At 40.1% G+C, this 22,305-nt stretch overlaps 1 protein-coding gene across 3 annotated transcripts in view; it reads left to right on the top strand.

The window, feature by feature from the left end:
• Window positions 1-2,389: 2,389 nt before the first annotated feature.
• Window positions 2,390-22,305, top strand: part of LOC117938726 (ankyrin repeat and BTB/POZ domain-containing protein BTBD11-A) — a 156,978-nt gene continuing 137,062 nt past the window's right edge. For 2 of the 3 annotated variants that reach the window (XM_034863565.1, XM_034863564.1), the window contains exon 1: window positions 2,390-3,742. In XM_034863565.1, coding sequence (XP_034719456.1) covers window positions 2,878-3,742 — 865 coding nt within the window. In that variant the 5' untranslated portion in view covers window positions 2,390-2,877. Of the gene's footprint in view, window positions 3,743-9,429; window positions 9,690-22,305 lie in introns of those variants that run through there. The other variant, XM_034863566.1, reaches the window with a different exon arrangement.

The following is a 22,305-nucleotide window of genomic DNA, read 5'->3' as shown; positions in this document are numbered from 1 at the left end:
CATTATATTATGATCATTTTTCTTGAAAGTAGTAGCAGTTTGTATGTACCACTCTCGATCTTTTTATTTATTTAATTTGTTTATGTTTTTCAATGTCTAAATAAGAAATGCGTCACAATATTCTCTTACATAAATGCTTTTGTAATAATGCAATGGGCGTTGAATGCCGCCATTGGACCGGGGGGGTAGTACTGCCTTTTAGCCACCGGGTGGCAGTATAACATCATGCCACCATCGCCCTCCTTCGATGTCAGATGATAACTTAATGTCAAACATCCACCATGATAGTAAGGAATTCTTATGGTGGATGCTGCACTATTTTTCTTTTTTCTTTTACACTTTGTGAGCCAGTATTTTTACAGAACCATGGTATTATGGTAATAAGCATTGTATTATAATTATAATTGTTGTTATTTTGATAAATTATCAAAATTAGACCAAAATCCTAGTTTAGTACTAAATGTCCAACCACTTAAGAACAAAATACACATTTATAACATTTTTTTTGAAAATAAAAATAAAAATGCTTTCCGATATTTAGAGATAACACAAGCAAAAAACAAAAAATCACATGAATCACTTAAAAAATCACATTATTTAATAAATTCCCCCAAAACTTGACTGTGCAGCATGACTAAGGAAGCATGCCTCATTCTGCTGGCAAAATACTAACAATTTATCATCTTGCTGGGAAATTCATGATCCTTTTGCTGTTACCAGGCAACCAGGGCTTAATACGTGAGGACAAACTGAGCACAGTGCATGTAGAGAAGCAGCTGACAGCTGCCCACCTCCACCACTCTCACCTGAGTTAGTCAGCAAGATATGCTGCATTGCATCAAGAACTCATGGCAGACAGCTGGAGACTAACTGAGTTGATGTCACTGAGTGAGGAGGGCATGTTCTGATGGCCACATCTTCTTACATAGAAACTCTCATAGGAAGAGTTCTTTATGCAAAATACATTATTATCATTTAATTTTATTTACAGTTTCATTGTTGTCTCTATGGAGTTTATGTAAGAATGATATCTCATCACCTACAGTTTCATGCTCGGTCTCATGTTGGCAGGTGAATAATTCAATATTCAGTCAAAATAATCTTCCCAAACTCGTCGGTCATATTAAAAAGAAACGTCTTCCAATGTGTTTCCACGTGGAGGGTAAACAGAGATACTTTGCTCTAAAACATAAATCATGCAGTGTGGTACTGCTGGTGTTTATCATTTGTCAGCCAAACAATGACACTAAGACACTGATATGATTTGTGTTTACATTTCTCCCTGTCAATCACTCTGCAAGAGTGGGCGTTATTTCTCTGAACTTTTTTTTTTAAAGATTGTTTTTTTGGGGCTTTTCCCTTTATTGTGTAGAGACAGTGGATAGACATGAAGGGGGAGAGAGATGGGGGATGACACCCAGCAAAGGGCAACAGGTAGGAAACAAACCCGGGCCGCTGGAGGACTCAGCCTACACGGGGGAAACGCCCTCACTGGGTGAGCTAATGGCCACCCAATCATTTCTCTAAACTGGATGAGTTTTTGGGCATGGGTACTGCAGTGTCATGATAAGAATATATGAAAGGGCCTCTGGCATGCCAGGCAGTGTGGACAGATGGTTGGTACAAGGAGAAGCCCAACAGAATGGATGAATCATCGTTTCACTAACTGTTCCTCTCCGAATGTCAGTCTCAGTTGTATTATGGAGAATAAATCGTTCAATAACATCACGATGAAATTATGCTAAACCTGAAACAGGAAGCACTTTCACTTGAAAGTATCACGAGTGATGGACAGCATAAACCGCTGTTCACTGCAGGCCCCATGTGTATTTCATAGTTTTTCCATTCAGAAAAATTACACTTTTCACAACAGAGGTTCATTCAGAGATGTAACAGATGTCCTAATACATTTAAGTGAAACGGGACATTATTATTAGGCTATTAGCTGACAACAATGGGAGAAAGTGCACATTCAAGATGGAAAAAATTATTCAAAAGGCACCTGACAATATTGTTTTTAAAATGTGTTTTTCACTGAAGTAATGTCTACTTGAATTCTAGACATACATTGCAGAGGAAGCTGCTTTTGCAGACAGGTAGCCTACACACATAACGTATCCCAACAGAGCTGCTATGAATGATGTAACGAAAGTAAAAGCACATAACCTTTGACCTATGAAAAATAAAAAGCACTGTTTATGTCTGTGTCCCAACCATTCATTCTCTTTTAACAGTAAAATCTATTTTCATGTAGTAAAGTAGGCCTATATACAATTTTTCTCTGCTGTCCCTCTCCTGCTGTTATGTGTCATTGGTCCATATTTTGTCACCCTATTAAGAGAGCGTTCACATTTCCACCATGTGTTTTCTCAGTGGGAATCCACCTCTCATCCTGCCTCGATCCCTTCACTGCAACTGCACACGAGTACAAATACAGATTGGTTGGCACAGCATCTTACGTCTATGTCTCTGATTCTGCAGTGATGTTCCACCAGCGCCAGTTAGCCTCTGCTTAAAGGTAGCAGGTAGGTTGTCTGTGTCAGTCATAGCAGATGGAGATGCGGATTGGCTTGTTTCCGCCCGCGGGGCTCCAGGCTCCACCTCTCCATCAGATTCCTCCCCGTGCTGCGCTTGTTGCAGTGAGCGCGGAGGGTTTGTGCGCTCTCACGTTACGCGTATGAAGTTGTGGTCAAGAGGATATCGAAGACGTACAGCCACTCAGAGAAGTATGAAAGTCCAGGCTCCCGTCGGTCGTTTCACTCTTTAACCTGGGAAATACAATTAAGTCATCGGATAGCGGCTGAGAAAAAGCAGGAAAACGAGTTTTGTGGCATTTAACTGAGGGACCAAGCATACCCAACAGTATGCGGTGCAGTTATGGCAGGCAAGGGTAAGACCGTCGTGAGGACGCTGGAGGATTTAACGCTTGATTCTGGTTATGGTGGAGCTGCGGACTCGGTCAGGTCGTCCAGCGTGTCGCTGTGCTGCTCCGACACGCATCAGTCCATCGTGCATGGGGGCAACTGCTGGCATCTGACCGAATCAATGCACAGCAGACAGAACAGTGTGGACACAGTCAACACCGTCCTGGCGGAGGACACGGAGGTACTGGAGTGCTCGGGTCAGTGCGCCAAGCTGCCCGAGCTGGAGGACGTGCCATGGAGCCTCGGCGAGGTGGAGGGCGCACTGAGGAAAGACGAGGAGCTGATGGTGGGCAACCCGCCACCGGAGGTCCTAGCCCGGCTGTCGGCTCTCATCAGCCGCGCGCTGGTGAGGGTGGCCCGGGAAGCGCAGCGGCTCAGCCTGCGCTACGCCAAGTGCACCAAGTATGAGATCCAGAGCGCCATCAAGGTGGTGCTCTCATGGACCATATCTGTCAACTGCATCACGGCGGCTCTCAGCGCCCTGTCCCTCTACAACATGAGCACCGGGGACAAGTTCAGCCGAGGCAAGTCGGCGCGCTGCGGGCTGGTATTCTCCGTGGGGAAGTTCTTCAGGTGGATGGTGGATAGTCGCGTGGCCCTCAGGATCCACGAGCACGCTGCCATATACCTCACCGCCTGCATGGAGAGTCTGTTCAGAGAGGTGTTCAGCCGCATCCTGCGCAGCGCGCTGGTGGAGAGGGACAACGGGACCCCCAAGTTTACGCTGGAGTCACTGGAGCAAGCCATCAACAACGACTCGGAGATCTGGGGTCTGCTGCAGCCGTACCAGCACCTCATTTGTGGAAAGAATTCGAGTGGTAAGAAAAAGTTCAAAAGAAAGAAAATACTGGGGATGCCAATCAGTGATTATTTGTTTAAATGTGATGTGCTGAAATATGATTGGACACTCTTTTGTCACCGCCACGTCCTGTCCTGTGTTTTATGTATTCAGTCAAACCCTTACACTGTAAAATCACATATAAGCCAAATTATATTCAGTTTCCCCCTGAAACAAGTAGGCCTACCACTCAATTCTAATGGATGTTAACGTTTTCCAGTAAATGTCTAACAAGGCAGAATGGTGACTCAACTGGGAGTGATGAATCTTAAAGGTCCCATGGCATGAAAATGCCACTTTTATGAGTTTTTTTAACATTAATATGCATTCCTCCAGCCTGCCAAAGGTTATAAAAACACAAACATATACCTCCATTTCAAACTATGTTCATTTCTTTTGAGGACATGATATGCTTTAAATAGTATTTTTGACTGATTTCTAAGAGTATTTGATTTAGAAGATACTTTTTGCATTGCACAAAGTGATAATCTGTAGCCCAGTTGGAAAAGTAATATGGCTACAAAGTGTGTAATTATACTGGGATATAACCACTGTTTATCTAGCTGGTGTAATTGCATTCCAAAACCAAAAGACTTGACAGTTTCTTGACTATTTTCTACCCTCAGCTTAGGCCCCAAGGCCCACCTCTGAAACAGTCTATCTTGGTTACCAAAGAAGCTACCACAGTTAGACTAGGTATTAATTGTTGAAAAACTTTGAACAAGCTACAACTTGTATTTCTTTGAAGCTGTTGTGTTCTCAGACTTTCATTATAGACGAAAGTGTTATTTTTTAATGATTGTTTTGCTTTGTGCATGGTGTGTATAGATGATATAAGATGGTACGGGAGTCATGATTTTGCAGAAACAGGATTCTGTGTTTATATTGTGTGCTGGCCTTGTTGGTGGTAATGCTATTACTGTCTCAATCCAGAAGGTGTACGCTGTCAGTGTGGGCTGGCCATCTTATCCAAAGCCCTGAGTTGGCTGAAACTGTGAAGCAGAAGGGACTTGAAATGTTATTTCTCCAACTGAGAGCCAAACATGACAGCGCAATATTGACCAAAGGATCTCTTTTTCATATGGTTGCAGCGTGACTGTTTTCTCTCAGCACTTATAAGACAACTTAATAGAGATGGAAAACAAAGATGCATGTGCAAACTGTCTTGTGTGGATGAGCTATCCTCTGTAATTGCACAAGAAGAGATTGTTCCAAAAGCAGCCAGAAGAGAAATAGATCTGAAATAGCCTCCTCAATGATACGACGTGAGTTGAGATACAATGTTGTGGATGCATCTTTTTCTCACATAACAGGTTCTTTTCTATAATCCAGACTCTTTAGCCTCTGTAATGCACAACTCATACGCCTACATCCCCCAAACCACAGTAATGTCAGTAAGAAATTTAGAGCTAAAGCAATTAGTGGATTAATCTCATGCAAAAAATGGCAAACATTTGGATGATTCATGCTTCTCAAATATGAATACATTTGCTGCTTTACATCACAGTCAAATGGAAATTTTGTTAGTTTTACAAAAAGAAAATGGCCTTGTGCATGAAAATGGCACCTCAAAAATTAGGATTATGAACTGTGAAGATTGACATATTTTACTAACCAATAAATAACTGGTTGATAAAAGCATTTGTTGCAGCACTAAATAAATTGAACAAACAATTACTTTTATTATAAATTATCGTTTGAACAATAAAATGTCAATTAATAGTTGATGTTACAAATGTTGATTAAAGTTTTCCAGAGCAGTAGGTGATGTGTCTCTTATTGTTCTTACATAGTGTCTTATATTGTTCAACCAACAGTTCAAAACCTTAAGACATTTAATCTACAATGTTTTAAAACAGCAAAAAGCAGCAGATTTAAGAAGCTAAGGCCAAAAAAATGTTTGACATTTTTGCATCTGAAACGACTAATAGATTATCAAATTTTTTTTTTTTTTTTTTCTGACTAACTGTTTCATCTCTCATCTGGATGTGGGACATGTTATCTCACCCTTTAATCATCTCATCTGTCTTCATTGACCTCCTCATTTGACAATGATATTTGGCCTGGGTGAAGATGCTGCACACGACTGCTGCTTTGTCTTGAAATTGCAGCTGAGAAACTCGCACTTCTTTGCAGAAAGGATGCAGAGCCAATGCATGCATCCTGCTCCACTCCTACCCATGGAACACATCATTTCCTGATGGTGCAGAGAAGGCTACAATTTGAACTTACAGAAAACAGCATGATGTCATTCTGGGACAGTTAGGAAGGCAAACAATGTGAGGATGTATTTGTGATTATTGGTTTTTATTGCAGCACTGATCACATTTAAAAATGAACAACTCATTAAAATGCCAAAACGTGTCAAAATATTCACTCATATGTTTTAAGTGCTCTGTGTAGTTTTGAGCTTTTGCAACCAAAGCTGACAGTCAGCCCTTATTGGTCTCTTGTCTAAAATTTCACCCGGGTAACAAATGCAGTGCAGCACATAAGGAACAAATCCACGTTGCTCTGCACTCCCACTGACCATGCGTGATGTGACAGCCTCTTTTCTCTGACTAATGACAAGAGCAAAATAGCCTTTTCTTCACTACTTTGTTTTCTTCTGCGGCCGTTTGAACTGCTACATTCTGATCATGTAAAGGATTTCTAACATTTAGCGTTTTACTAAAAAAGGCAGTGTGTGTGCTATGTATGTATGTCTACAGGTAGTTTTGAAAGAGTGATAAACTTAATATATTATTAAGTCATGAGAGGCAGGGAGCCTTAAGACTGAAAGAGACAATAGTGGAACCCATCTGCAGAATAACATTGGATTCATTGTTGATTCATATGGGTGTTGTCTGATTTCCCAACTCTGTTCTTGTTAGCTTATGTTATGTTATGTTATGTTTAGGCAACTAAATGACTTGGTTATATATGAGACGGTAACTATGGTCTCTCCTGTCATAGTCTATATCCACGATATACAGTATATATATATTATTATATATAGACTAATATTGTCCTTTTTGGTTAGATTTCTTTTTCCTTTTAAAGATTAATTTTGGGGCTTTTCCCTGTATTATAGTGACAATGAATAGACATTAAAGGGGGAGAGAGATGTGAGGACCCCGGACTCAGCTAACATGTTACCTAACGCTTTTTCTTTGTGTTGGAATTTTAAACTCCAGTCGATTGAACGTACACATTCCACCAAAACAAGTTCCTTCCAGAGGCTATTTTGCAGCGCTTAGCGCCCAAAACAATTGTGATTGGTTCATAGAAATGCCGATAAACCAGAGTATGTTTCTCTCCAGTCCCATAATGCTGTGTGGACTATCCACAGCCTCCTTCGCAGCGCTGTGGAGGAAGGTCTGGCAAAGTGAGACTATCCATGTCTCAGTTTTAAAAACCCAACAATCAACCCGACTTCCATAATAAGAGGTTTGGTTGCTATAGCAAAGCAAACTGCTGTCATTATCCAATTACAACGCCAACCGTATTAACCTCATCCTCTTTTTGGCAACTCCAGAGAACCCAGTTCAACAACAATCACTGCAGTAAATCACGTAAACTTGAAATTGTGCATAAGGTGCTTGTGAAATGTAAAATAGAAAATTAGAATTTTGTCGGATTTATGCATTCAGATACATTTGAGACGAATGATCGATGCCGGCGGTGCAATAGGCGTGGTGGCATCTTTATTCATCACAAACACGCCACTGTTTGATTTCCCAGTGCTGACGTGGGTCAACTGTCCAGAAAAGTAGCAATTACTTGCTTGGATCGACACTTCCAATCCAATCTCTTCCATCTGTGTTCGGTGGGAAGTGAAGTGCACAAGATGACACGATGCTCTATTGATGTGTGTTGCACTCAACCTTACAAAAGCAAACAATACATATGCATGGTACAAATCACCTTGCATAACCTTTGGTGACATATTTGATGAATATTGTTATGTGAAAATGTAGAAGGTGGATACCTCCTTACTCTTCTCCACAAGGATTCACTATGTTTGACTCCTTCTTCTGACAAGTGACGTCAGAGTCAATCAGCTTCCAAACCTGCCGGGTTGATGTTGGAATTTGGGAACCCGAATGACTTAATTATATCTGAGTATGTCTGTCATTTGTCGTGACCTTCCCCAAGGAACTGATCCAAGCTCCGCAGGACAGATGATACAACATAATGGAATTGCATAGCCTGCTATAGTAAGTTTATTAAATTAGCAGTGGGGTGTTTGCTCTCCCTCCTTCTTCGCTCTCTGTCTTTCACACCATATTTTATTGTGTTCTCTTCTAGTGGGCTCGTTGTTTGCATATTTATTTTCCACTGTGGTTTTTAATAAGCTCAACTCATAACCACACGATCCTGGCTAAGCCTTTTGTTGTCCATTCTGTTATTATTTTCCGCCTGTCCTACCCCTCCTTGGGGTGGACTCGCAGATGAGCTGACAGATTGCTGTCGTTCTGGTTGAGATGCAAGCACCCGGTCGGGCAAGCTGGTTGTGATGAATTTTTATGTCATGGTAATTGCATAAGACCAAAGGCTGCACCCACACTTCTCCACCCAGCTTCATTTTCAGCTATGATCAGTGATTGTGAAGTTATGTGAAGTTGTTTTCTGGGCCAAGATATTTTTTATGAGCTTCATCCATTTCTAATTTCCCTCCATGTCAGTGGCTTGTGATAATATTGACTTTCATCTGATATGCTTCTCTGTGATTTCACTGGTAGGGATTCCACAAACACCTATAACTCTGCTCTGGGCAACGGGGAACAACATGTTGTGGTTTTTATTACTTCCATGTCATTGGAGCGTGGGTGAATCCCCTTCCATTTTCAGAAACTAGGTGAAAGCACTGGGTCAGGATGAGATAATTCAAGGAGTATGAGAGCGTTGGAATGTTGGGAGTGCAGTGCTTGAGGAGAAACCAGGCTAAAGTGTCAGCTGGAGGAGATGGTGGTGGTGTGGGGCCGTTGGCGCAGGTCCCTAAGATATAATTATGCAGCTCTCTTTAATTAACGCTTATCTAGTAGTCATAAAGATTAGGAATTAGCAGCGAAAAAACACCAAGGAGAGAACAAAGAACAAAGATAGTATTTTCTCTCAAAGATACCAACCCTTGTTTGCCATGCCTGCTTCCTGAACAGTGCAACAAAAGACTGTAGGCCTAAGTCACTCGTCCTTGATGTCCCACTATTTGACATGCTCAATAGAATGCCTGCATTGTTAGGATCAGGAAATCAGCACAAAACACTGCTCCTAGATTCTACCAAGACTAGTTTTTTAATCCATGACAGTGTTTGCCCCAATGGCTGGAAGACAGCAGGCTACATTTGGCTGTTTATCTCATCAAAGGGCAAGATCATTATAAATTATATCCTGACTAGTCTCGCATGAGTCTCCTAATAATTTCTCAAAATGAGATATGTCGAAATAATGACCATCTCAAAATAATGAGATAGGCTATATCTACAACTGACTTAATTAGTATTTAAGAAACTTTCTGAAAATAATGAGTCATTATCTCAAAATAATGAGATGGTATCTTAAAATAATTATTTTGAGAAAGCTTCTCTTTTTTGAGGTAGGCTACCAGCTAAATCGGAATTTTTGAGTTAGTCATGACAGGATTATTGATGAGGAGGATTATTTTTTATCACATTGGCCGAAATGGGCTTCCGTAACTTAGCTAGCACGAAAAATGAACATTATTAAACGGTTTCCATGTGACCAAAAGTCCACTCCGTTGGAAAAAAGATGTGGAGGAAACTTAAGAAATATTTAGCGCCGAAACAATTGTAACAAGTGAGGAAAATCCGCGAAGTTCGGAGCCAGACCGTCAGTACTAGCTAGCTAGCCGAGCTAGGTTAACGGTAGCATTCACGGCTCAACGATTCAGGGACACCTGCTGCCTTCAGCTGGCTGTTTAAATGGTGAGCAAAGCGACAAAGCTTTTTCTTAACCGCTTCCATAGTGTGTCTGTTGTGCTGCTTATTAATTTCTACAATGTCTTTCCTAGGCACAGGTGTATATTATAAGCTCCAGTCTGGGCCTCTCACGTAGCATCTAATTTAAGACAGAGCTAAGCGTCAGTAACGTTATTTCTAAAAGATAATATCTGTTTAGGTTAACATTGACTGTACAATAAACGGATCTTAGAGACATTGCCTAGCTACTTTTCCTTTACACAAGAAGGATATAAAAAGCTTGGTAAATACCTAATAATATACATGATAATTGAACACTTTAACTTAGGGTCTATGTTGCGGTTATATATCACTTGTTGTGGCTTGGGCACACAGCAGCATCATTCTGCTGTTGAACGTGTCATCAATACTGTGGCTGTTGAATCAGGGCTGAATCGTAGCTGTTATACGATAACAATGCATTGGGTGCACCCTGGCTGCATTTTGTTTTATGCCTGAGTGTGTTTGTTCTCTGCTAGCGATGTAAAAAAGAAGTACTATGTCCAGTGTCTTCTCTCTTGCTGTTTCTTTACCCTTTCCTCGCTCTTTCACTTTCACACTCTGATCTTGGAAGTTGGAAGAAGTTCTGGCCATGTTGCATGTAATCAGCTCCATCTGTAGACCCTTGACCCCGGGCTGTGGGTGTGAAACTGATGTGAAGTCGGTACAACAGGTGGCCGATTGATGTTGGAGATACATGTAGATGTGTTTGATGAGTTCACCTGAGCTGGGGAGGACTGGAGCAAATCAACGGAAACAATGCTGCAATGTCAAGATGACCTATTTGTACAGTCCCAGGTTGATCAAATACACAACATCCAAGTGATGCCACCGTGAGATTAGATGACATGCATCCTGAAAGTCTGGAGAGTCCCTCTGCTTTTTTGATGTCGACACAACTTATTGTGACAGTGGCTGTCAGAACAAACTGTGTTATTTGATGTCATCTGTCAGCAGTACGCAAACTTAATTCAACAGTTATATCCTGGGGACTCATAAAGCATTAGTTGATGCTATTTCTGTTTTAAATTAGAACTTTTTGTACTATATTTATTGAAAAAATGAGTCTTTGTTTATGTTTTTCTGTGAATAGAGTCACAATAATGCCAGAGAAGGATGTTCACAGTCTCTGTGGTGCCTCAAAAGGTCTGTTTACCCAAATCACAAAACATGTTCTCACTAATCCCACATAGTGTCTGGTCATATAGAAGGTTCGGATTTCACTTTTGATTTCAGATCACAAAGGGCATCCTTTTTTTGTAGTTTTTCACTTCTGCTACACTTCAAGTGTATTAGAACTAAATGAATCAGTTGGGAACTTATTACTTTTAAATGATTTGTTTGTTACTTTACGGCTTTAAAGGGACAGCTCATCCAAATTACAAAAAGACATATGTTCTATTTAGCATCGGGATCGGTGGACATGACCATACTGTGAGATAACAGATTTTCCGTTTAATGTCAAACGGATGTTGTTATATTTTGTCTATAAATGGCTAGTTGTTTAATTTAAAGAAATATATCACAGGCCACTACACAAGGAATTACATTAATGTTGATCAATTTGGGGCTGACAGCAGCTCAGTCCGTAGGGAGTTGGTTTGGGAACTGTAGGGTTGCTGGTTCAAGTCCCAGTGCGGCCCAAAGTAGGGAGTGTGGATTGGTAGCTGGAGAGAGTCCATTTTGTCTCTTGGCTGCCAGGTGCTCTTGAGGAAGGCACAGTACCCCCCCAAGCCGCTCAGGGTGCTGGTCCAGCCCTGGCAGGCCACTTACTTTGACTTCTCTCAATTTGTGCATGAATAGGTCCTGAGTGTGTGTGTGTGTGTGTGTGTGTATTTAAGCCATGTGTGTAGTGATTACTAACAAAACAGAGCGTAAATTGTAATTTCCCCTCTATTATTACGAAAAGAATCATTTGGGTGCGTATGTGTGTGCAATGCGTGACAACGAGATAAAAAAAATTCTATTTATTCACTTGTAATTCAGCAGAAGTAAAAACAAAGTAATTTAAAATCAAAAGTGAGACTTTATTCAGCTGCTGTGGTGTTCAATCGTGTAGTCTGTGCAGCTGTGAGATTTAGATCAGGCAGTTTACATCTGCGGTGAAAACCACATTATATCTTGTAAGCTATACTTTGTTCTCCTCCTTGCTAGGTGTCTTTAGGTTTCCTTTGTCACGTCGCACACTCTTGTTGCACCAGGCCTGTGGTTGTTCTTTGTCCTTTTGTCTTTGATGATGCTTTTTTATGAACAAACAATTTCTGGGGCTCTGTAGCTCACAAAACTCTTCTTCGTGCTTTAGAAAACAATCCTAGTAGGATATTTTTGCGTAATAAAACCCGGCTGAACTTGAGCAGTCAATGGAATTCTTTACAATCTGCCACTAATATCGAGACTACTTAGAAATGACTAAAGCTGTAGACTGGTTTTGAAACTCAGTCATTATTATATGAGTCAAGCTGTAGACCGGTTGTGAAATGTTAATTTTCTGTAATGCGGATGTCATTCTTGGACAGGGAATGAGGATGTTGGTCCAAAAAAAAAAAATCACACCCTCTGACACTCTTTTATTGAGTCAGAGATAGTTTTTTTTGTCTTTCTGGGGCTTTTTGTGATTGCTTTTTGAACCAATGGCCAGTGATCTGGCAGCGTCACTTCTGACTCTGTTGCTCATGTGCTTTTTTTCCCCATGCTGTCAAAATGGGGAATTTCTAGCTAGGATCAATGAAGAATTAGCATGGCAAAAGCCTTATGTGACTACTCATAACAAGATTTGGTCAGATGAGAAATAAACCTGACTACCAACTGATTGCCCTCTTGAGTTTAATGCTTCATTAAATCAATAGCGAGCGAATGCACATTGCAATTTAGGGTACAATCATATCACTTTAACAATATATTAGTTTGGTTTGGTTGCTCATTACTACCCAGCTATTGTGCTTTTGAAACATGCAGCAGGGCAGATGACTTACACTGTTCCTGCATCATGTGAAGAATCAAGCCATGTCTTTTTTTCTATTTTTTACATTTTTCAAAGCCAGTTTTGGATCTATTTGTGGCGACAGCATCTAAGCTTCTCCATATTTTTTGCTTTTCAACCAGCCAACATAGCGTTGGTAATGTACAGTTTGCGATGTAAGCCTTTACAACATTCAACACTGAAGAGGGCTTTTAAATGGTAGCTAGGAGCCTGACTAGCCTAGTGTACTAGCCTAGCTTGCTAACATTAACAGTGATTCCCACTAGACTTTGCTTTTCTTTCATGTCATTTCAACACCTGCTGAGTCATCGGCAGCTCCTGCATTCTCAGAGTTGTGTTTGTTCAGCATTATGTAAAGGAGGGAGGCCGACTTAACGGCAAATTACCGGATCACATCAAACGCCACAGTTAGTCCTGTAACCTTAGCACCTTGTCCCTCACAGAGTGCAGGATTTAGAGCTTGACATAGATGAGGTTTTTGCAACAATGCAATGTTAATTGAGTAGACGTTTTTTCCTCCATACATTCTATATTAGATCATTTTTTCTTCTAAACATATAGGTTAGGAAACAATACATCTACCCACACTTCCCTTACCCTCCCTCTCTCCTCTAGTCCACCAATCTCTGCCCTTTCATTCTTCAAACTGACATTTCTTCTTCTCTCTAGTAGACCTGGTTTCCTGTAAATTTTATGAGAACCTTCCACAGAAGCAGGAAGTCTTTCATGTCCGTCCCCTATTGCCCTGCACACAAAGTCTTTTATGTTTGTGCTCGTGGTGGCTCCGAGCGTCTTCAGTTGACCTCAGCTTGTTTGTAACTTTGTGTTGACGCCTTCCTGTACAGCTGCGCGTCGGCAGGTCACATTTTTGTTCAATGTGAACACTGATAGTCAGCTGACGCCTGCAAGCAGCCTCGATGAGCACAGCTTACTACAAACTATAACATGATTACTTGGCTTCTACCCGTCTGTCCCTCATGTTCTAGCACGAGTGATTAAGGGCTTTGCTAAAATCTTTTTTTTTAATGATTTAGGCAGAATCCAATCCAGAGAAGAACTGCCCCTTTCCTGTTATGTGTTTTCATTTCAAGCTTCACATTCATAATCAATGCAATATCCTTTATTTTTGTTAACTTACATTCAACTTTAATTTAATTGTGTAGGAGTTGCAGTCAGTTGGTTTTAAAGGATCAGAAAGAGATTTCTGATCATTTCTACCAGTTGGATGATTTCATAAAAAAACAAACATCTTACATGTTTTCGGCTGGAGGCCAGTGGTGGTGGATCCCCTTCACACAGTTCTAGCCACTGGCTTACTAAGAACACATCATTTGTCAGCCTGCAGTGGATTTTGTAATACTTGTGTAATACTTGTTATGTACCAAGAAGAGCTTCTAAATACAGCAGGTCTCCTCTTAAAGCCTATAGGCTGAAAGCAGTAATTCCAGCGGTTTGAAAAGCTGTTGTAATGTAAGTATTAAATATATCTTTGTTTAACTTCAGTACCTGTTGATCAGCTGAGAATACAGCAGTTTATAGGCAGTAATGCTTAGTAAAACAAGCAAGATAAAGGACATTTTTTATATCCGATTAATACAGAAATAATTTGGAAACGTGGGATCCACATCTCCCGGGTATCCCTATAGCCTGAAATGTTGCGTTCAAGAGCAGCCTGCAGTATTATGGTGTCACTCTGGAATCAGTCATACACGTCCCCACAGGCACAAAATAGTCAATGAGCTTTAAAATGGGAACTAAACTGTGGACGCCAGTACACTTGATCAACAGACTGTACCAACTCTGGTATGGTTTTATTTTCCCATTGTTTGTTTTTAATATAAGCACCCAGGAGGCCACAGCAATGTTGATACTTGGGAGGGAGGGTTGCATTCAACTGCATCTTACTGTCTCATTCAGCAAATGGGAGATTTGCTGGAGTCCATTCGCTAAGTGAACACTGTGAGATGCAATGTAACTGCTAGTAAGTGGACTTTTGAGCTTTTTTACTAGGGGTGGTAGTCACCAGAGGCCTCACAATACTTATGTCACAACACAATATTATTGCTTTTTTTAAACATATTGCATTATTCTGTAATATATTGCAAGTTATTACTTATATCCCCAAAAGGAAACTTTGTCAATATCTGTTTTATCTTAGAAGATACATTTCTCGGTGTAATCTTACTTTAATGTTATTGCTGCAAAACGGGATTGTCAAGCAGACAAACTGACCAACACATATATAATAAGAGATCAATGCTTGGCGTCTGTGTATTAATACAGTATTGCCATGGAAAGTTTTGCGATGCTTTGTTGGATTGATTGTCCCCCCCCCAATTGTTACATACTATAAATATATGGGTTGGAATTTTCCATTCTTTTTTTTAAACAGGGCTGAATCTTATTGTAATTTCTACTTCCTGTGGAACTTATGTGTTATTGTGTTATTATTCAGCAAAATGATGTGGCAAAATTTAAAAAAAGTATCCTGAAGGATTATAATGAAAATGTAACATTTGTCAGAATCAGAAAATATTCCCATTACTATTGGGATTTCCCAGACAGAGCTCTCAGTTCAAATTGAGTAGTTTGGATGATTAATTGTTATTTAAAATAATCACCTGGTGCAGCCCAAATAGCTAGAGCTCCCTGAACATGGTGCATGTCATCGTGTTCACCGAGCCACAGGGTTTCAGGGTTGGTGTGTTACATCCTGACAGGACAGGCAGCTACTACTGCATGCCGTTACAGCATTTAATTAATGAGGGGTGAGTGCGGGATCAGTTTCTGGCTGTTCCCAGGTGGTGATGGGAAATTGGGCTTCTTGCTCTGGGGAGAACCATCTGGTGTCACAGTGACTCAAAATAGGCCAATGATAGGGATTCTTGGCATGCTGGGTGCTGCAGTTTAGGTTCAGAGGAATACCCTTTGTGATTAAGACCCACACTTCTACTAAACCTGGACTTGAACACATCCTCCCTCCCCTGCTCTGCTCTATTTGTCGACTCTACCACTTAATCCTGTCTTGACAAGTGCAAACGCCAACTCGCATTGCCCACAATAACAAAAAGAAGCCCGTTTTTGTGTTGCTTTTAAAGCCCACAGTTACATAAGCTGTTTGTCAATGACTGCTCTCTGAGAAACGGTGACAACGACACAGTCCCACTACAATATTCCCGACACACTAAATTGCTCACAACTTGAATCATGTGAAGATGACGCAATTTTGTTCACTGCCATTGTGTAGGCAGGAACATGTCCTCCCACTGACATGAAGCATTTCATAACAATTACAAGATAGACGTTGATAAGAAAGCTACAAGCAGAACTTCTGCTGAGCTCTGTGCAATCAGCTCCCCTCGGTGACTGTTCTTCTCAAACATTTTTAGTTTTTTGTGCTAAAGATATTTGATGTCATCTCAGCCTTATATCTTGTCCTCTCCACTACCTGCTATTCTTTTTCTTCATGGCGGAAGTTTTATTAGTATTTTAAAGTGATAAATTGACAGCATGTCCAAGCCTTGAAGATATATAATTACAAGAAATCTTGCAGATACAGTACATTTGGCTTTTTTTGGCAGAAAGTTTTGAACTACCGGGGTAAATTGTAGTGTGTGATTAAAAATTTGCCTCCAAAAAAATACCTGGAAACTACACGGCATGTAATAAGAAAAATCACTAATGTCAATGTTTGAATAGCGCTACTGCTCTTGACATATTGTGTTAACGTTTTTGTACGTAGCGCTGGAGGTGATAAATGTGTCCTTTTGGTGTTAATGCTCAGGTTATTAATCCAAAGCCCAAATGAATTGTGTATAAAGAAAGCAGGGAACCTTTGAGGGAGTGAAAGAGTCATTTAAAATCATTAGACAGCAGGATCCTCTAAGACTAAATGCAAACAAAAAAGAAGTGCCTCTCCACCCTCACTCACCAAAAAATCAGCTCAGAGGAGTTCAACAGAGCCTTTATTAGTGAAATTTAAAGTGATCCTGAAGAATTTGATTGAAGGGAATATGAATTAGTGCGTGTGTCAATATTTTCCCACTGATCTCTCCTTCTGTTGCCAAGTTTGGTTCCTATAGATCCCATAGTGTCTCCTGATACATGTGTACACCCGTAGCTGGAAAACAAAATTGCATAGTAACAACAAATCATGATTACCCTCTGAGTTTTTATTTATTTATTTACTTTAATGTGCTATGACACCTAACTGGTTGAACCTGCTTCGCATCATCCTGTGGCTGACATGGCAGACAAGCAGAGGCACAGCGAAGGTGTACAGTAGACCGGTTGCATTATCACAGCTCCTGCTTACCAAATCCAGAGTCATTGCCGGGAACCAGCTTACTGCAGGCGTGCAGATCGACACACAAACCTGTGTGGGACACACACACACACACACACAGGCATTTGTGCCTGTTTGTGTTACAGCAGCCTTGGGAGTGTTTGGTGACTATAGCGATAAACCACACTGCCCCATATGTATTTTAGCTCTTTTCTGAACCTCAAATCAACTCAAACCAGTCCCATAAAGGTGTGAGAGTGAGCAACATTTCTTCATTTTGCAAAAATGATCCTACTCTGAAAGCCTCTAACACCACATAGTTCATACCAAAGCTGCAAAAACACACACACACACACACACTCAGGTTATGAGTGCCAGTGAACAATGCTGCATTGTCAGTCACCTGTTGTTGCTGCTGCACTCACTGTTTCTGTTAACAGTTTCACAAAGCAGTCTCAGAACATTATCATCATTTCATCACATGTAAATGTAATCACATAACAAAAGCTCCTAATGCATTAAACAGCTTAATCGTGGAGTGCAGCCACCATCAAGCGACAGATATTTATGCATATCCAATGCCAAGTTATTTCACACAAGAACTCATACACGTATATGCTCAGGCACACCTACACAAGGCCACTGCACAATAGCCCTCCTGTTTTTACACATTCAAAGTAGGTAATCCTCAGGCTTCGCAGTAGCAGATCTTTTCCCACACTCGCAAAACAGACACTCAATATTATCAGTACCCACAATCAATCATAACGTCCCAGAGGCTGTCTAGTACCGTCATCAAAATTCAGTTTTTTTTCCTGCTGGTGGGTGGTAGCATCTCTCTCCTTGAACCTGCATTTTTCACTGTGAATGCTTGGTTTAAATACATGAGTCAGGCTGAGTCAATATAACTTTGTATAAAATTAACACTGAATTCAAAAAATATCAAGGACATCTTAATCTTTCTTCAGTGTATATAGCACCAGCAAATAGTGAAAAATCAGAAGTGGATATTCAGTATACAATGATGTAAAACAAGTAATTTGAGACACATTTTGTAGCCAAAATGTGGTATTTTCCTTTTGACTAATGAAATACTCCACTTATGGTTTTTGAGCAGCAATAATTCCTGATCAGTACACTATCAGCGTACTTGATATTCTGCCTGGGGTCTTAATGTAATATAACAGCAGTCTAACAGCTAATCATTATACATACAAGCATGCTGCAGTGTTTTAGACGTGTGAATACCTTTTGTGTCTATTATTCCAGACATCAGTTGACTTCAATTTCTGTTGCTGTCTCCGTATATTCCCCTAAAACACTTACAAAAAGCCATATTAATTATTTTTTGTAGCACATCCTCCTTTTAACTCTTTTCAACTCCTTTGGGAAATATCTGACTCTGCTAAATAATCCATTATGTTCAGCTAGGCGCTAACTTAGTCTGTTTGTGGTTGGCTGCAGCGCATGGTAGCTTACAGTGAGTTTATCAGGGTCGCTGCCGCTGGAATATAGGTTGATGAGAGAACCAAAACATTCAACTTCTGGAACAAAGAACGGAAAAAATTAGCATTGCCAACCTGTATCATAATCAAAGCTGCAACATGTTAACTCTAAATATTAACCGAACAAAAGCATGGGCTTATGATCAGTATTATTCTTTACAAAGTACTCAACAATAATAAAAAAAAAAGACCCATTAAACAAAATGATGCAAAATATTTAAAATATAAAATGGCGGTTTTATATAGTTTTTAAATAGGAAAGGTCTTACTGAATTTAGTTTTGGAGCATTCAGACACTTTGTGGTTAAAAGAACTCAGAGTAGTTTAGTCATTATCACATGAGCTATTGAATTTCAGTCACGTGACAACAATGGAACCATCCCCATAAACACTGAGGAAGAAATTACCAACATCGGCAACCAAGATTACAGGTTGACCTAAGGTCTGCATGTAGCCACATGTAGCAGTGGAAGAATAGAAGTTTAGAAGAATAGCAACAAAAAAACCAATATAGGCTTCTAAATTAAAAACTACACATTTGTACATGTTCCATCAGGAATTTTATACAAAATTGGGGAGAAATAACAAGATAAGGTTTCCCTGACATTAACGCATGTAGTTATGTAGCAGCAGCAGTATATGTAAAACATAAACACTGTAGTAATGTCTGTTGACTGAATGCTATTGAAGCCCAAGTGTTGACTATTTACGTTGAAACGTGTATCAGGTGCGATCTAGCATCAACTGCGGATGAAGGTCCCAGATCTTGCCCAAAGCCCCAAAAAATGTCCAGTGCAATTTTTTGTTAGAAAAAATGATTCATTCTTCGGTATTTCTCTATTGTGGGGATGGCATTGACAATGTGATTATGCAACTGAAACAACTTTGAAGAGTCTGCTTCAATAATTAGTTTACATACTGTACAACACAGAAATAAATGGAAACCAATGAACGCCTGATACGGCAAGAAAGAAATTACACTCAAAATATAAAAACTGTTTAGCATAAGGTGAAAAATAACAGGCACACATGATCTGTAGTTCAGAGCTGAAATACACCGGCCCTTTAAAGACAGACTTTCATGATCAATGGAGCTGAAACTGGAAATGAAATTCATTAAACTGGTTAACTCCGACTCCAACTGTTTTGAGACTACTTCTTATTTTCAGTAACTGGCTACATACTTTCATGTCCCAGGGTGACTCAAGATCACTTCCTTTAGTATATATATACACAGTATAGTATATTTTTTTAAGTGTGAATTTGCCAACAGTTGTCAGTTGTCCTTTTTCTTTCCAGTTCTCTCTCTCCCTCTCTGTTGGAAGTCAAGAGCTGTGAAATTGCCTCGGAAATATCAATCATGCCTTCATTTCCTAGGCTGGCCCCCCTCCCTCCCTCCCCCCACCTGCACCCCACCCCTACCCCTGCTTCTGGTTGGCTCTAAAGGGGTTTTCACCCAGGCTGTTCTTTGCTGTCATCTTGAGTGCCTTATCCGCTGCTAAAATCCCTGCATCCTCATGGGGAGGAGAGTGAGGCTGATAGAGTGCCCGGCTATACGTTTTTGTGCAATGTGTGTTGATATATTTATGTATTTAGAAAGTTTATTCCAGAGGTTACAAAAAAATTACAGAGAAGAGCTGTGTGGCAGATAACAGTGATTTCCCCCTGCTGGGAGATAGATTGAATGTCCGAATTTTATTTATTTTTTTATTTATAAAATGTATTATTATTATTAAGGGAAATTGTACGTCAGTGTATATAAACGTTGTAGTATGTGGTAATAGATGAATGGCCTATGCTGTGTTTGTCCTTATAAATATAATCAGTGGCCGGGTTGGCTCAGTTGGCAGAGCAGGCCTACATGCAGGTAGAGGTTTATGCCTCGACGCAGAGGTCCAGGGTTCGATTCTGACCACTGACCATTTCCTGCATGTTGTCCTCCTCACCCTCCACTGTCTCACTTAGCTGTCCTGTCCATTAAAGGTGGAATGGCCAAATAAATAATCTTTCAAAAACCAAACTATGTAATCAAACAATTGAAAATAAACACATAATAAAATCTGAATGATAAATAATAACGTTAAATATCATAGATATATATAAAAATAAAAACAACAAACCCAAATTAACATAAAGCCCTATAAAAAATAATTACTAAACATTAAGTGTGCAAACCAATAAAAAATATTAAAAATGTATAATAAAAAATGCAAATCAGAAATTAAGAAGTATTGATTAAACTGCATACATTTTTTCAATACAATACATATAAAATTTAGCATTGATGAAAGATAATGTAATGTCAAAAGTGATCAATTTAGAGACAAACGATGAAACTAAGAAAGCAAACAATTTCCATATGTAGAATCAAGACTGAAAATCCCATTGAATTCATATCAGAAATACATGAATAAGTTAGCTATAAAACTTTGTGTTTGCATTTCCCCCACTTCCTTCAGAACAGATAAAGGCCGTGCTATCCGTCTCTTACAGTTTCATCACTGCGGAGACAAGACAGCGGGCTGACCTGCTCTAAATAATTCCAGTGTTTATAGCGAGCTGTCAGAAAGGTGACACAGGAGACACATAATGTAATCCGACAGAGTAAATTGTATGCAGAAGAGAGTTTACTGTGTGATAGATGGAGGGAAATGATCCTGCCTGTAGCCTCGCTCCTGCTTCTATTTTCAAGCTTGGAAATAAATGTGATGTGGTTCCTCCTGTGTCCTTCCACATCACTGCTCAGCTTATAAAACTGTTGTGTTTGTAAGCATTTTCTTTGTGTGTAGGGATCTTTAGCATGACAATAAGTCTACAAGACCAGATGTACTTATAGACCAATTTTTGCTTTCATTGTCAGACTCTCCCAAGTGCCAGACGCTCTTTGTTGCTGTTACTGTGTGTGCTCATCTGTGCGTGAGCCTTTATGCCAACAGATACTGCTCTGTCAGACATTTTGCGGCTGACACCATTAATCACTGAAGTATACACACACAGATACACAAACAGCCTAAGGTGCGTTCAAGCAACTAGTCCGCCAGGGGAAATAAGCAAGTTTTCCTCCGTGCAGAAAATAATCAAAGACTCTCGCCAGTCGCTCAGAAATCGGCTCTGATCACCTTTCTCATCAAAACCAAACGTGAAGGTTCAAGCAAATGTCTGAATGGTTCTGGGGGGGGGGTTCTTTTCTGTTTGTTGGTGGAGAAATCTGTTGAACAGGATTAATTGAAAACACGCATCTGTCACAAAGTCTCAAAGATAGTTCACACTCAAGATGACAGACAACAAAACATCACCTCAAAGGATCATCAGAAGCATAAATATTGCTTTTGATCTGAAACTGTCTTACTGTGTCTTAATTTTCTTTTGGATTCATTTTGGCATCAAACCTTTGTTTGGTTGTGTCTGTGTTAGGGCTGAACAATATTGTGTTGTTGCATGGACATCGCGATGTGTGCATATGCAATAGTCACATCGCAGGACGTTGCGATGTTGACACAAATTCTTTTTTGCTGCTTGATAGAAAAGTAAACTTTCACCGTTCTCCTTTTACATTATTATTACCGGCCGACCCTTCCCCTTTAAGACAGGTCGCCATGTGGCCAACGCGTGTGTGTGACGTTAGTCCGACGTGGTTTGTTGGGAAGTGAGGCTATCCGTGTGTAGAAAACTACCGTAGGCAGCAGCTGCTGCTGCTGACACAGTGATGCGTATAGTTTTTATGGGTAGTCAGTGAAGTTACAGCTGTCAGTGTTTTATGTTTGCTGCAAATAGAAACTAAATCACTTGATTAATGCGATATAATCACAACAA

Source organism: Etheostoma cragini, chromosome 23 (genome assembly GCF_013103735.1).
Source record: "Etheostoma cragini isolate CJK2018 chromosome 23, CSU_Ecrag_1.0, whole genome shotgun sequence".
NCBI lineage: Eukaryota > Metazoa > Chordata > Actinopteri > Perciformes > Percidae > Etheostoma > Etheostoma cragini.
Note: the sequence above shows the minus strand (reverse complement) of the source record. Positions and strands in the feature narration are given on the sequence as shown.